Genomic DNA, 16940 nt, shown 5'->3' with positions numbered 1-16940 from the left:
AAATAAAAAAAGCAATTGGGGCAAAGGAAAGCTGGCAAAACAGGGAAAACAGGGAAAACGCTTTATGCTCGAGTGTATGAGTGTGTGTGTGTGTTTGTGCCAAAGTGAATAATTTCTTTTTAATTTCCACTTAAGTGACTTTTAAATGCTTCACACACAAAAACGAAGAGAAAACTCGGCGTGGGGGGCGGTAAAAGCAAAGAAGTCAAGGTGGGTGTGCCGAAATGTGAGAGAAGAGCGGAAAAAGGGGAAAAGCGGGAAATCCAGCCAGACGACACGTCACTTTGACGCCCTCTGGTGTTGAAAATTGGCAGGCAAAAGAGATGCTCCGGAAGGGGCTGGATAAGTGGGCGTGGGCGTGGCAGGTGTTGAATTGCGGCTGACCCTCTACTTGGTTTCACCCCAAGTCACATCTCCTACTGGGATTTTCTCCTGCTTTACATAATTTTTCTTATGTTTTTCTTAAACTTAATTTTCATTAATATAATTATTTTCCCGCACCCAATAATTTTTCTAATCTTTTCTTTTTAGTTGTATTGATTATCATCCTCAAGTCTTTTCGGATTTATAATATCATATTAAAGAAGATTGACATCTCAATTAACTCATTTATTTCTCAATTTTTCCACATCTGTATTTTGCTTTTCAAATCAAATAATTTTATTTTCGTTGCCACCACATTAAAATTCTTGTTTAAATACAATTAAAACCTATAATCTTAAACATATTCCTTGGCTTTGTCTCTGACATATTAACAGATGTATTTCATTCAAAGCTCTTCATCGTATAATTTGTCCACCTCATGTTTCCCATATTTACGGTACCCTCTTATTTCTCCATTCCATTTATGTAATTGACTTCATTGCCAACAATCGATTCAAGTACAAAAGCAGTCTTCCTTCTTTGTCCCCATCACTTGGGCTTCCTTTTATTTTTTTTTTTTTTTGTGCCCCTTGTTATTTATGGCTCACAATTTGAAGGCTTTTGAGCAATTTTTGAGTATCGAAATGAATCCCACTTGAGAACACAAAAAAAAATCGTGAATGTGATATGCAAATGGGGTCGAAAGTGGTGGCGATCAAGGGGGGGAAACATTGACAGCTGAGTCAGCGGCAAAAACAACAAATGAAAATCGGCGAAAATGCTGCATAAACGGTAAAATGATGAGCGGCAAAAATGTTGAGGGAATTTCCAAGGGGGATGAAAAATAAAATGATGGGTGTTTACTCATTTATTGTTTGACAATATAATGTCTTTTTAAATATATATGTAAATTAATAGCCAAATAAAAAATATTACTATATATAAGGGCTTGATAGTATATTAAAATCTATCATGATCAAAAGTAAACGTGTAATGTACGTTTTTTAAGAAACCAACTATGCATGCAACTTAATATTTCAAACTGCTAAAATAATGATATAAAACACGCAGCAAATTCCAGTCTTAAAATTCAAACTTCCTCTAATTAAAACCTACTTAGCCACAGAATTCTTTGCGTACCACAAACTCCAAATTGCGTATACGCAGTGTGCATCAAAAGGCGCAAACAATGCTGGCCGTAGAGGGCAAACCCTAAACATAAATAAGTAATAATAAACAACAATAAAAATTGACTCCTCCTGGCATTTTATCCTCTGCCACTTTGACCAACACAAATCATGGAAGCAAATCATGCGAAGCACCAAAAACACACACGCTCGGAGTTCGGAGTCAAGGGGGTCGGAGGTCATTTTTACGCTGATGTCTATGACATTATCAGCAGAATTTATTAAATGACAGACACATAAATATATAATATATTAGGCCATAAATATATGGGCTGGCAGGAGAGGGCCATAGATGGCCACTGGCAATGCGGTTTAAGTCGACCAGCAAAATACCCTGGAATAGTTAAAACGCAAAGCGTTTAAAAATACCTGCAAATACCAATGGACAATAAATAAATAACTTTGTGCAGGGTATTTGAAAGCTAAAAAAATAACGCAACCAGACATGAACAGCAAAAAGACAAAATACATAAAAACGAATTACAATATTTTAATTTGATGTTATTATTATCGCGCACACATGCTACACATTCTCCCCGCTCCTGCATTATTATATACATTTTTTTTCTTGATATTTTATTTATTTTCTAATGGGAGTGTGTGCGAAAATAATGGCAGTGGGGCAACCGCACACACATGTATTTTTACCGAGGGTGTGACATCTAAATTAGCAGAATTTGGGGTCGCAGGCTTTCCTTTTTTCTATTTGGGTGCTTCAATTTCGCTTAATTTCTGTTTCATTCCGTTTGATGTTAATGCCCAGATTGAAAGTGTTGTTTAAATGCAAATAAGTCTTAATTTAGGGTAAACATGGCGTGAATTGGCTTTTAAACTCTTCGAGGGTTGCTTTCGGTTTTATTTATTTAACACTCACGCCACGTTTTTCTTATTTGCTTGGAGTTCACGAATTATGGTATAATCAATTTCATAGTTGGTTTTGAATCTTAGAATTTTGTATACAACAATTTTTGTTTTCTAGTTAGCTTCTGTATTTAAAAACAAACTATATATAAAGTTATCAATTTTTATTGTATTTTTTGTATTGATTAAGATTTTATTGTATGGCTTATATATGTTTTAATTTAAATATATTTGTTTATGATATTGCCTTTGTTCATTAGTTCGTTAATGCTATTGAATGTAGTTTTAAAAACAATTATATTTTGTTCAGCTATTGTAATTCGAGTTTAATTTAAAATGTCGAAACTATTTATTCAATTTATTTTCGAGTTTTTAGTAAACTATTACTGTATTTTCAAAGCGGTTCCTTTCGCGAGGCCTGTAAAATGATGCCAAAATCCCTGTGCCACGCCTATGTCGTCCCCTTTTTTCCCGCTGCCTGTGTGAGGCGCTTATGCCTTTGTTTGCTACGTGGCCTGCTTTTTCCGCCCCCTTTTCAACCCCGCCCCTGACGCATTTTCACCCTGTTTCGCCTCTGTTCACTCCTTACAATCAGTTACAGTCTCAGCTGTCAATAGATTGTTGACATTTTTTTCTTTATACTTTCGCTTCGCCGAAAGAGACGGCACCACGGGCGGTAGAAAGAGAGGGGGAAAAGTGTTGTTTGGGCCATGTTTTGTTGGTCGTTTCAGCTTTTTTTTTGTTTACTGCTTAAATCTGCCAATTTACTCGTTTACGTTTAGGCTTTATGTCTGCGTGTGTGTGTTTTGTGTGTGTGTTTTGTGTGTGTGTGTGTGCGAAAGAGTGCTGTGTGAACTGGGCGGAAAAGCGGGCACATGTGTGCGGAAAATTAATATCTGTGTCATTTTTTGGGTTAATAAGGGCAAATTGAGTATATGTGCGAGACACACTTAATTATCATCATATTTATGGCCGTCACGGGGGCGACACTTTTGGGTCCCATGTCCTGCCCACATTTCCCACGCTTTTTCTTGCCACTTTTCTGCTTTGTTTTTTATGCCCGTTTATTATGATTACTGGTAATTATATCTAATTTCTAATAGGGCAGAATTTTATCGGAGAAACCATATCCAGGGACTGTGTAAAATGTAGTAAGACGTTTTTCGAACATTTCAAAATATTTTTTAGTTAATTTAAGCACTGTTGTCTTGACCTCAGACTTTATAAATTAAGCTTTGTGATAAGATATAATGACTATTTAAATAATAAATAATAAACAAAACAAAAAGGAGATTTAATAAAGGCATTTATTCTTTAAATAAAACATGCTTAGGAAATTTATTTAATTATTAACTAACTTTGTTTTTATACCCTTGCAGAGGGTATTATAATTTCAGTCAGAAGTTTGCAACGCAGTGAAGGAGACGTTTCCGACCCTATAAAGTATATATATTCTTGATCAGCATCACTAGTAGAGTCGATCTAGCCATGTCCGTCTGTCCGTCCGTCTGTCCGTCTGTCCGTCTGTCCGTCCGTCTGTCCGTCTGTCCGTCTGTCCGTCTGTCCGTCCGTTTATATGCAAACTAGTCTCTCAGTTTTAAAGCTATCTGCATGAAACTTTCCCAAAAGCTGTCTTTCTATTGCAGGTAGTATATAAGTCGGAACGAGCCGGATCGGACGACTATAGCATATAGCTCCCATAGGAACAATTGGAAAAATAAATGAAAAAAAATTATAACTTTGCTGTTTTTTAATTTTTTGTTTAGTTCTTCGACATATAGTAATGGTTAAATATTTCCGATTTACGGTTTAAATTTCATCAAAATCGGTCGACTATAGCATATAGCTCCCATAGGAACAATCGGAAAAATAAATGAAAAAAAATTATAACTTTGCTGTTTTTTAATTTTTTGTTTAGTTCTTCGACATATAGCAATGTTTAATTATTTCAGAATTATGGTTTAAATTTTATCAAAATCGGACGTCTATAGCATATAGCTCCCATAGAAATAATAAAAATATATAAAATAACTATCTAATAATTGAGCTGCAAATCATCATAGTTTCAATGTTTTTCAGCATATACTCAAGTAAATCATAATTTAAATGTTTTCAAAAGTATTTAATTCATGCAATAGCTGCAAGGGTGTATGAACTTCGGCTTGCCGAAGTTTGCTTTCTTTCTTGTTTTATTTAAAATTGATTAGTCTTAAAAACTGGAGATCTTTTCAACGGTCTGTGAAAATTGTTTCTTAGTTTTTTTTCTGCCTTTTTATAAGACTCACTGTCTATTTCCTGGTGTCGATGATAAAGTGGATTAGAGGCAATTTGGTATTCGTCGGAAAATGACTATTGAGAAGCCATCGACAGATGTCTGTCGTCGTCTGCCTGGCTTTATATACGTGTATATACATACACATCCCCCTTCATATATATCCGCCGATGTCTCAGGTCAGTGCGAGCGTCTAATCTCCCGTCTGACTGTCTAATCGCATTTGATGATGACTCGACTTGACTCCACTTGATTCGATTCAATTCGACTCGATTCCATTCGACTCCCTTCCACTCAATGCGACTTGACTTTTCCTGCCATTTACCCCCCCCCCCTTCCCCGCTCATTTTCCCGGGAAAAGCCGGGCTTAATCAATCATTGGCCCTCCGCCTTTTGCGCTCTTCCTTCGCTTCCTGAACTTATCTATTCGGTTTCAATTAATTTTCCAGCTTTCATGCCAGCTGCATTGGCCACAAAATTTGTTTGGCCAAAAGTTGGGGTTTGATTGGGGAATCCCCGAACTTTGAACTGGCCGAAAACCAAGGCAATTGAAACTTTGTCAAGTGTTTTGGGCAAAAGTTCAGAAGTTACCTGAAAAGTATGTTCGAGGAAATTTGATTCGATTAGATGGGATTCTTACCCTCAATCTTCATGATGCTTTCTATTTTTTTTTTGTTTTGTATATGTATTTGTGTGCGTGTGTTTGTTTTTTTTTACCTTTTTGAAACAATATTTTGCGGGGAAAAGTTTTTCCCCACCTTTGTCTTAGGACGGGCACCCAGGTGCAAACAGAAAGTAAAACAACAGAACAGGAGGTGCAGCCGACTCAGAATTTACATAAAAAAGTTTGTAATGCCCCAGGAAAAGCGAGAGAAAAGCGGGGAAAAGCCAGCACAAGCATGTTCATGTGTATATTAAAAATGAAAATGCTGCAAATGCTTGAGCATCAGGAAAAGCCCTGTCTCCGGGTTCAACGCTTCTGTCTGGGCTTTTCCATTTTCCCTTCAGGTGCATGCATATATATATATATATATATATATATATATATGTATAAATATATATGCATGATCATGTCTGGATTAGCTTAATGAAAGCAAAGGCTCTGGCGAACAACAGCTGATGGAAAAGCCGGGAAAGCTGGGACAGCTAGCAAAACGTTAACAGTCAGTGGCAAGAAAACGCTGTCATGAAAAGCGCTAAGATGCTGACAATGTACGCTTTCCTCGGGTGTTTTGCTGGAAGAACTGCTTAGTTGTACCCTGTACTTGATTTAAACAACTCACTCAATTTTTTGACTCTTATTGTCATTAAAAAAAGTAATTTCCTGAGTTCAAAATTAATATTTTAAAAGGTGTAGTTCAAAAATTGACAAGGGGCAGTGCCTTTACAAGGTTTTTTTTTTTTAATGTTTCAAGTTACAATGGAATTTAAATACATTTTCAAACCTATAAGGTTTTAAACCAGCGCAATCCGCCATTGTCATTTATTTTAGGCATATTTTTGAAATTTATTAGTAAAAAAAAAATGATTTGTAAAAATCACTAGCAATAAAGCTGGACATTCCTGATAAAATGGGTAGCAAAAAGTCGACTTTGGCTGCGACTCCGTTTTACAACATGTGCTTACATGTGTGTAAGCGCATTTTCCAACGTGTTAGGGGCTCTGACATGCTGACGGCAACATGCAACACAAACCACCAGGAGCAGCACCAACATCAGCGATACGGTAGCAACACGGCAGCAACTACAAAGAGGAAAACGTGGAAAACGAGGAAAACGAGGAAAGCCTTAGCCACCAGCCATGAAAATCCTTCAGAGTCGCGTCGAAACATCCGCGTAACGACGTCATCGTCATCGTCATCGTCCTTGTCTTCTATTGCTGTTGTTGTTGCAGTTGCAGTTGCAATTGCTTGTGCTGCCATTGTTGCTGCTAGTGCTGCCATTGTTGTTGCCGCTGGCAGACATTGCTGCAAAGATTTACCGAAAGTTTACAGCCTCAGACATTTGTTGTGGCTTTTATAAATTGTGTCTGTGCGTGGGTGCCAAGGTGTTCTTTCGAGGGTGTACCTGGGTACGGGGGGCGTGGCATGGCACGGTCGACTTTGTTGCATTGCAGCAGTAACAACGGCAGCAGCAGCAGCAACACCACCAGCAACATCAGTGCGGCACAGCGGCAACATGGAACACGTTAAGCGCATTGCCATTTGTGCCACATCACGACGAAGGGTATGGGTCATGGGAATCCCCGCAGCTGGCAGAAGTTGTACAAATCGGCAAACAAAACAAAGCAGGGAATATATAGAAAATATATACATTATATATGTATGTATGTATGGACGAAAATAAAACACGAAAAAGTGACTACCTTTGTGCAACCGAATGGCTTAAGCGGGACTTATCGGCATGGCGAAAGGTGAATTCGATTGATTGCTCGATAAAGATGAACGATGATTTGCGCTATTATTATTAGCAAAAAATAAATGGAATGTGTCATTTAGTTAATTCTACAATTAATCAGTGGATTAGATAAAATTACTTATGAAATGTTGTCAATAAATCAGTTGAACTATTCTTATCGTCAAGAAAACGGTGTGCATATTTAATTTGTTCAAGGAAGTACCAATTTCAAATAGGAATACCACCAACTTTTTGTTATATATATGTTAGAAAGCTAGAGCTCAACATGTTAGTTGTAAATTTTAAAAAATTGTATATTTTCTTAGTAGAATTTTTTTTGAATGGTGAATATTTAACAACGCCAACTTCAAAGACAGACTATATCTCCAGCGATTCGCGATGGTCGTTGTGCATCCATCAGCCATCAATTTTTCACATTTATCGATTACGGTTATTAATCATTCCCTTTCGGTGCGATTCAATGCACCTTTCTCGACTCACTTGATGCCGAGTCCTTTGGCTTAAGCGCTTTCAGCTTGTTAAATGCATTGCTGGCAAATTGCATTCCCCATTTCCCTGCCATTCCCACAGTTTACCCCACCCACATTTTCCGCCCAATTTCTGACAGGACACAGATGTTGCCGCGGGGGTGCGAGAGAGATGGATAGCTTAACTCGCGTTGTAATTAACATTAATTTCGTATAAACTTTGGCACATTGCGCATACGCCATGTGTGCAAACGGCTGTGCATGGCCCTTTCAATTGTCTGTCACTGGCAGTAATATTATCATGTTCCCATACACAGAGAATAAATCTGAATTCGAATTTCAAAACATTGATATCTTAAAAACCAAGACTTTCTTAGTATATAATTTTATATATTCAAAATACTTTGTTTATTTATTGGAAAAAGGCACACAAAGTTACATAACGAAATATACTTTTAAAAAAAAGACAGAAAACTTTCGGAAATTAAGTTTAAAATAATATCCCAGCAAAAATAAAAAATATAAAGAATGTATGGTAAAATAAAATGATGCCAAAGCTCTAAGAGTTTTTCTCTGAGTGTAGAGGTGCTGCTAGATTGCCGAGGCACACGAATTAACTGCTTGCACAATTGTTTTACACATTGTTGTCTGGGTTGTTGTTAAGACAGCAGAAGGGAAATGGAAATCTTAATGTGTGGATATGTTCTTTATGAACCTGATGCTTAACCCCATGCTGCCCCGGGGGGTTCGGTGTGTGTGTGTGTGTGTACATAAGCAAGCTCAAAGTTAAAGCTTTCTCAATTAGCCTTTCAAAATGCTTGTCTTGTTTGTACTTATATTCCTGACTCGTTGACTAATTTGTTTGTTACCTCTTTTCGTTATAGGTGAGTTTGGCCACTGATGATGTCTGAATTTCCCTCAGCTGGGTGTAAAATGGTGAAAACTCAATTTAAGCAAAGGGGTAAGCAATGGAAATATGTCTCAAAGATGCCAACAAATGCAGCGATAGAAAGGCTTTGCCTTCTTTGCTATTTGCGGTTGGCTGCACAGTTAACTGACAATTGCAGTTCAAAAGCTCGAAAAGGAAAAGCAACTGACAAAGTGTCAGAACGGTGGAAAGCCAGGGGATATATGGCCAAGATGGAGTTGGAATTTTCCACTCCAAACTATTAAGTAAAAGCAAAATAAAAGGGATAAAACCATCAACAAATGCACGTGACTTAACTCGCTTCTTTATTTTGCTTCTAAGTTGCACGACACAAATGTAAATGGAGTTTCTAAAAATATAGTTTAATTTAGAGGTTCTCGAAATAGAAAAAAATGGATTCCTCATATTACTTTGTGCTTTTTTATTGGAGCTTATTATAATTTTCAAATATAATTAGACAAAGAAATTAAAAGGTTTTTTTTAATCAAAAGAGCAAAGCTAAAACAATATCAATTGCTTATAAATAAGATTTTTGATACACCAAAAAGATTTTTGGTTTTTTGTACTATTTTTTTTTATTTTCGTGCATACTTGCCCGTTGATTAATATTTTATTACGCAAAATAAATAAATTTTAAGCGTTTGTCACAGCCTTGAAGAAATCAATTTAAAAATGTTGTAGGTATTAAATATTGCCTAAGTATGCTTGGTATTTGTTCATTTACGACCGATTTTACCGCTATAGACCGCACTTCCTCTGCGGCGGCACATTCCATTGTCGGTTTGAAACCAAAAGAGTTGCTGGACGCCGGTTAGGGAAAAGAGGGCGTGGCCAGGGGGAGTTGGGAGCCCTAGTCCGACTGTTGCTCTCTCCCTTTGTCGCCGCCACCCCTCTCTTTCTACACTTTAGTTGCATTTCGTTGTTTTACAGAGGGAACTTGAGTTTTGTTTGTATTTTGCTTTGTCTTGTATGTTGACACATTTTTCTTTCGCTTTTTCTGTTGCAACCGTGTGCGTGTGTGTGAGTGTGTGTGAAACCGGAAATTACAAATGCAACAATATGTTCCCTAGAGTTTAGATGGTGTATATATATAGTATTGTCTCAGTTTTAGTTCTGGAATTCCCAGTAAGGCCCCATCTTAAACTAATATGCAACTTTTTTTAATGCCTCATATCTTTCTGCAGTAAATATTAAAAACATTATCAAATTATTGCCTTAAGTTCACACAAATTTGCGGTTATTAATTACGAAAAAATAATTACATTAAAAGTTGCTTTTAATAATAGTAAGTAGTTTTGAAATTTAAAGTCTTTGTTAACTATTCCTAAGACCTTGTTTTAAAATGTCAAAAATATCATTCGATTTCGAAACGTAATATTTTCGACACACACAAATTCCGAACAAATTCCCGGTCTTGAAAATACATGCTAGAAAGCAATATACCAATGGAGAGCGTCGGCGTTGAGGACGAGCAGCCATCGACATCGGGTGGGTCGGATAAGGATTTCGGAACAGGAATCGGCGCACTATCGGACTTGCTGCGCAATGCCCAATCGGAGTACTCCCTGGACACCACATCCGGTGCAATGATGGCGAACCGCTGTCATTCGGAGAGCGACAACGATGGCAATGTCACCGACGAGGAGGTCGAGATCTCCATTACCCGCTTGCATTTCCTGCCCGATCCGAGAAGTCGCCTGTATATGGACTGTAAACTGTCACTTCCGGCGGGCGGAAGTGTGCCCATGCGTGGCGGGGCCGAAAGCATTTCCGTTTCCGATCTGGAGGGCAGTCTCTCACCGGAAGCTCTCTATGAGCGAAAGAGAAACACGGCATTCGAGCAAGAGAATCACTGGAGATTGCAGAAATTGGCCTTCGCCTGTCCCCTGAGCAACTGCGATGTGGTGGTCAATCCTGGTAATCTTTTAAGTCACTTCCTGATGTATCACCAGGAGATCATAGTCCTGGAACTGAAAACCATGGAGGCAAAATGCCTGAAGCTCATGGCGAAGTCGGTGCAAGAAACCAGGCTAACCAAGAGCAACTGTGTGGGTCTATTGATCTTTGAGAGCGGCAAACAAGTGGCCATGAATGCAAATCTCCCCCGGATCTATATGGACTGGGAGGGCCGTCTGCCCGTGCTGGTAATGCTGTGGAAAACCTCCTGGGATTCGTTGCCCGCCGTTCCGCGGGTCACCCATCTCTACATCCTTTGGCTATTCTGTGCACAGGCCCAGCCACCGTTGATGGTGACCGTGAGAGCGGGTGAAAATCTTTCCGGAGTGCCACGTCAACAGGTAATTCACACCTGTCCAAGCTCCGAGATAGTCGAACAGTGCGACCTCCTCTGCGACAGCCCACTCTTCATGCGTTTCACTCATTGCGAAATGAAGGAACTCACTAGAGATTACACAAAGGACATTGAGCTGCAGTTCACTATTCGCGAAAATAAAATGAATGGAGAACCAAGCCACCAAGAAATTGAGGAATCTCTACCTGATATCGAGCCACTAATCGCAGCTGAGGAGTCACAATGAGACATCCGAGGAAGAGTTTCCAATTGAAAACAAACTGAGCACATTACATTTTCATTACTTCGCTAGTATTTTCTAAATCTTTTGCATAATTTTGATCGCAATAAATAAATGTCAATCAGTTAGTATATTTTTGAAAACTTCTTAATTTGCCTACTTCTTAGAACCTATGAATCACTTCTAAATAAACCTAAAATAAATGAATTCAAAATGAGTAAGTCGTAGTCATAAACCTTTCCTCCTTTTAAAACGTAATTGACTTTTATTAACTTAGTTTATTGAAATTGATGTCATTTTATACAGAAAATAACTGATTCAATTACTTGAGCCTCAGAACAAAATAGTTAGAAACTGCCAGTAATTCAGCCCTTTGAACCGAGACTTGCTATACGTACATTTAAAAGTGTAACATAATTTGCAAGTATTTTTTAATTTCCTCCGCCCAGACGGATAGCTTAATTTAATTATTCTTGAACACAAATGTTGTGGCAAACTCGCCCACTTAACCCACTGTGTGTTTGCTTGGCCAAAAAGCTGTTCGCTCGAATTTTTCGCTTACGCCGCAAAGTATGCAACATGTTTGCCATGTGGTGGGTCGGGCGGTGAGGGGGGTTGGGGATGCTGTCCAGAGGCAGGGCCTTTTGAGTTTTGTGTCCAGGTCGTTGGCAGCCATTAGCACAAATGTCGTCGCAAAAAGGGGCGGCGGCGGGGGGCGTGGTAGTCAGTGGTAGGAGTAACTGCATCAACAACTTTTTAACCAACTTGCCAGCCCAGACTAACAAGACCGCAGAAGTCGGGGAGGCAGAAGCGCAGAAAAAAGAGGCGGCCAGGGAAACGGAAAAGGGGGCGGGGGTGGGCGGTAGCGGAGGCAGGCAGCAAACTAACTAACTCGATCCTTTCGCCTGCCACTTGTAATGTACCGTTATTGTTGCAACAACAGGAGCTTAAGGGGTGTGGCTCGAGGGGGGCTTTTTGGCTGCATTGTCCGCGAAATATGTATTTTTTAACTCCTTTTTTCGGGTGCAAAAAGAATGTAAGCTCAACTTCAGCAGCAGAGATTTTTCGGTCAACGTTAATGCAGCAGTGTTAACCCTCTAAAACCACCGCATCCCCCACCACTCCCTCCAAAGGACGCTGAACGCTTTATGGCCAAAGCATCGGTACACTGACAAAACAATTTAATAAAATACCAAACACTTTAATAAAGTAATTGCAAATATTGCATTCGAACTTAAAAACTTTAAAAATAAGTGTAATTAAAAAATAATAAAAATATAGCAATTACCATTTTTCTTTTGGTGAAAGTATTTTTATTTATAAGAAAATTTTTATCGTTTTATGTTTAGCTTAAAGCAACATAAACATTACGTTAATTTAAAAAATGTATTTTATTTAAGCCAAATATTTATTTATCAGGATTGACTACTTGAACTACGCCTTAAGTTAAATGAAAAAGGTGAAATTAATTTTTTCTGGTACAATAAAATCTTTTTTTTTGAGCAGTGAATCCCCGCGGTCAGTTCCATTGCGGTCTGCTCATCTGTGTCCGTGTCTGCCAAGTTTTTGGTGCCCCTTGACCCCTCGCCCCGCAGCCTCGGTTAAATAGTTGGCAACTTTTTGTGTATGTACTATATAACAGTGGGTTTCCCCCCCTTTCGGGCACTTTAAATTGCACCCAAATTGGCAGAAATGGTTGTTGCCAGAGTTCCATTTTTGGCCGTTGCCTTTGACAAGTTTTTGCCTGCAAAAGTTGCTTTTTTCCACACAAAAAATATAAAAAGAGGAACGCATTTTAATAAAACTAAGACAATAACGACTTTGTGTCTCCCTTTGTTCGCTTGTTTTCTGTACAATTTTTCTACATTTTCCCCCGTCGGGTTTTTTCACCCATTTTTTGTCTGGTCTACTTGACTTCCAGAATTAAGTGCTGTGGTTTGATGTTGTCCATGGCCAGCCGCAAAATAAGTGGCAATTGAACATTTGATTGCACAGTCAGTCGGAGAAGTTTGCCGTCGAAAAACTTTGAAATATTGTTCAACACTCCAAATGGTTGGCTTTAATTACTATATCTGCTTAATTTGTATATTTACCAACTTAACAGGCACAACACCCGGCTATAATTGTTGTACAAATTGTAATTTGTTTGGCTGTCTTGCTGGCCCTTAACAATTAATCATGCGATTGCATTCAATTTATGTTTATTTGTTTTCATGGTTTGTTGTTTCTCATTTGAACAGGCCAACTAACCAATAAAATAATGTAATTTCAATTTGTATTGACAGAAACAGGCGGTAAATTGCACGCAAGTGTTACCTTCTTTTTGGGGATTGCATACAAACAAAAATAACTTAGGAATTTTATTATTTTTAAACCAATATTGCGCCTACTTTATTACTACTTTATTATGAATAAATCCGGAATAATTCATTTTGTAAAACAAAGCTAATCCTTCAATATTCATCTTAATTAATGTGATTTGTGCAAGTATAAGTATCAAAAGATATACCTATATTGCTTTAAAATCAACCGGTAACCGTTATTTATTGTTAGTTATTCCAATTCCGATTATTTTCTTGTTGCAAAGATTAAAGGAAAAACTATTGTCTTAAAATCAATAAGTAAAATTTTTCTCTTCACGCAGCTAAAATCCTTAAACCAAATATTGTTTCTTATGTAAATCTCTCAATTATATTCATAAGGGCAATGGGATCTTTTGGGCTTAAAAAGCCAATGTTTTGTATTCAAAAAACCCTTGTAATTTATTATAATGAAGTAAACATACAATCACTGACTGAAAACCAACAATATTCTTGGCATTCTTTAGGCAGGCAAAATAATGCTGCTAAATCCATCAAATATTGCCATTTATATGCTGTTGACTGGTAATTTCTGGGTCAGTTGCCCGGCCACGTTTCTCCAGTGCTCCGCCATCCGCAGGACAATAAACGCCAGCAGTCGCCCTCTGTGTCCTGTACCCTCGAACCCCTGGACTCCGACCCTCTATACCCTGCTCTCTTGCAGGCTGCATGAATTACGAGGTTAATTAGAAGTTTGACACGAGGCATGGGCACTTACAATATGTACATGGAATAAATATATGTATATGCGCACACAGGGAGCTTTTTGGTCCAGGAGCTGGAGTTTAAATGGCTGGCTAGTGGATACTGGATTCTGGATTCTGGATTCTGGATTCTGGATCCTGGCTACTGGTGACTGGGAACTACTACTGCTGGCTCCTGTACTCTGTGTCCTGGAACAGAAGCAGCTGTCGTTGCAGTTCGAAGCACGTACGTGGCTCTCTCTGACACACACACACACACACACACACGCGTGGCCTGCATAAATAATGCAAGAGTGTGAAAAGACACACACACACATGACGTAGGGCAACATTTGCTTAGCTTTGCAGGCAGCAGTTTTCAATATCAGCCTAGCAACTGGGAAATGGAAAAATTCCCACCCCCAACTCCCATCACCATCCCACTGCCACGCCCATTTGGCCAGCTTGCACTTGTTTATCATTTATTACTGCAGTCGGAAAATCTGTTTCAGCTCCTTCCACATTTCACATTGTTTATCTTCTGTATGCTCGCTCCATGTTTTCCTACCATTTTGTCCCAGCATTTTTCTAGATTTTCACTCCTGTTGACATTTTTGCTGGCTGCTGAAAATGTTAAATTGAATGTGGCAAAGGTATTTTCACGATAAAAATAGTAAATGTCATCGTAGGTAACGAAATACTATTATAAAATGTAATTTGCTTTGCAATTTGGGTCGAGTTGGGCAGGAATTAAATTTGGTTAAATGCCCATGTCAAATAAACGCCATTCATTTCAAAGTGTCCATTAAATTGTGCCAAGTCTTGGTAAATATTTTTCAACTTAATTGTATTTTTTTTTTTTTTTTTTGAGCTAAGTTCTTACTCAAGCTAAAATATATTTACAGTTTTTAAAGTACATTATTTGTTGAATATATTTATGTACCTCATATGTGTGTTTATTCTTTGTTTAATAGCTATATAGTTATTATGAAATATTTATGCATAAATTGGAGAAGTTATTTATCTTTCAAAAATTATTAAAAAAAAAGAAAAGAACACAATTTATGATACATAACAATTCCATTATATGTTAGTTTTTAGCTTTATTATTTATCATTTAATCTTGCTTAACAAACCAGTTAAATGCCCACGAGTTTCCGACGCCAGTCAAATTTTTGTTTATGATTTTTGCAAATATAGTGCGAATAGGTGGGCTTTCTTTAATTTAATAAATATATGTGCAGGCGCAGCAATTCAATTTCATAACCAGAAGTGGAGGGCACACAGACACGAACGCACACAATGAGCATTGCAGTCGTGCATATGTGTTTGCATGCGTGCGTATGTGTGGGTGGCTGTGTAGGTGTGCACCTCGTTTCTTGTTCGGTTGATAAAGTTCATTTACCTTTTGGCGTTTATCTAAATGCCCTCTCTCCTTCTGGCTGCCTCGCGCCATCTCCCTCTTGCAGTGGCAAAAGTGTAATTGTCTATCTTATGCTTTACATTTGCACACAGATACACACGTGCACTGAGAGAAAACACAAGGGAATTGCTTTGACTTTGAGTAAAAATTGAAAACACATTATAAGGGATTTTAGGTCTTTAAAAATTATATTAATATTTTTAATTTTTCTAAATTTTATGTTCTCATAATAATATACTATTTTGCAATCAAAAGTAAATTAAATTAATTAATTTCTGTATTGTATTTCTAAGCCTTTTGAAGTATCTTTATATGTATGTATATGTTTTTAAAATCAAATTCAATATATATAAAAAAATATCCCCTTACAATATTCTCAATACCAAATATCAACATATAAACATTTATTTATTTTTTTGAGTGCACAGAAACCAGTTTTAACTTTTTATATTTGTTTACACTTGCTGCACTGCTTGAGCTGGGGACAACTCGTCTGCAGACTCCCTGAATCCTTTTCTCCCAGTGTTTTTGCCTATGTGTGCGTTTGCTCTTGAGTGTGTGTGTGTGTGTGTGTGTGTGTGTGTGTGTGTGTGTGTGTGTGTGTGTGTGTGTGTGTGTGTGTGTGTGTGTGTCTGTGAGTACTTGAGTGTGTGACATTAGTGCAGCGGGTCATGCCAACTTCTTCCTCTTCTCGGGCTTCTGCAGTTGACATTTTCGCGCAATTTGAACTTGGCTTTATGGCCAAGCCAAAGCCAAAGACGCAACAAAATGAAATTAAAAAAATTAAACAAAACTCGAATGGGTAAAGTTTTAATTTTAGATTTCTGTCGGAAACGTTTGAAGTTAAAAGGGGTACTTGAGACTTGTGTTGTCAAAACGCTGTTGCCAACGTTTCGCCATTGTCTTTGAAAATTAAATGTCTTAGACTATTTCCTTAAAAATATCATCTGAAAACTGAAAAATTGAAAAACAAAAACTGTGGTAAATATTATTAATAAATATTTTACTATAAAGGGCTAAAATAGTTTTGGTTACTTTTCAGCAATTCATTAGTTGTAATTACTTCACAGCATAGATACAAAATTGATAACCAATGAAATACCGACTTAGTAAAGGCTTTCATAAATATGTGAAATATCCCTTGCAATTAACCCATTTGGAATTTAATTTCGAGTTTGTTTCGCTTTCGATTTAATTTCCATTTTCAATTTGATGCAATTAGCTGAAGTTCTGTGCAGAAAGCGAGCTCAATAAATTGAATTTAATTTGCCCGCCAGCTCTTCGCCATTTTATGCAGGCTCAAAGGTATATATTCGCAGACCCATATATATATGTACATATACGCGTATTCGCACAAATATCGGGCATTGTGCGGTTGTTGCAGTTAACATTTATTGCTTTTTTTTATACCTTCACGCTGTTAAATGAATTGTTTTATTTCCCATTTT

The 16940-nt window shown here is 37.7% G+C and overlaps 2 protein-coding genes across 3 annotated transcripts in view; both read left to right on the top strand.

Moving 5' to 3' along the window:
- The window catches only part of LOC108144043 (innexin shaking-B), a 159779-nt gene that overhangs the window by 51072 nt on the left and 91767 nt on the right, over positions 1–16940 (top strand). The window lies entirely within an intron of this gene.
- On the top strand, positions 9830–11157 carry LOC108144069. Its single transcript, XM_017268720.2, has one exon. It carries the CDS (start codon positions 9920–9922, stop codon positions 11030–11032), a length of 1113 nt encoding a protein of 370 aa, XP_017124209.1. The 5' UTR covers positions 9830–9919; the 3' UTR covers positions 11033–11157.

The sequence above is a fragment of the Drosophila elegans genome, unplaced genomic scaffold, assembly GCF_018152505.1.
Source record: "Drosophila elegans isolate 14027-0461.03 unplaced genomic scaffold, ASM1815250v1 contig_149, whole genome shotgun sequence".
In the NCBI taxonomy this organism is placed as follows: domain Eukaryota; kingdom Metazoa; phylum Arthropoda; class Insecta; order Diptera; family Drosophilidae; genus Drosophila; species Drosophila elegans.
This window is presented reverse-complemented; position numbering and strand designations above follow the sequence as displayed.

Excerpts from the sequence above, each read along its gene's own strand:
- LOC108144069 (XM_017268720.2), top strand. The coding sequence starts at position 9,920 with ATGCTAGAAAGCAATATACCAATGGAGAGCGTCGGCGTTGAGGACGAG.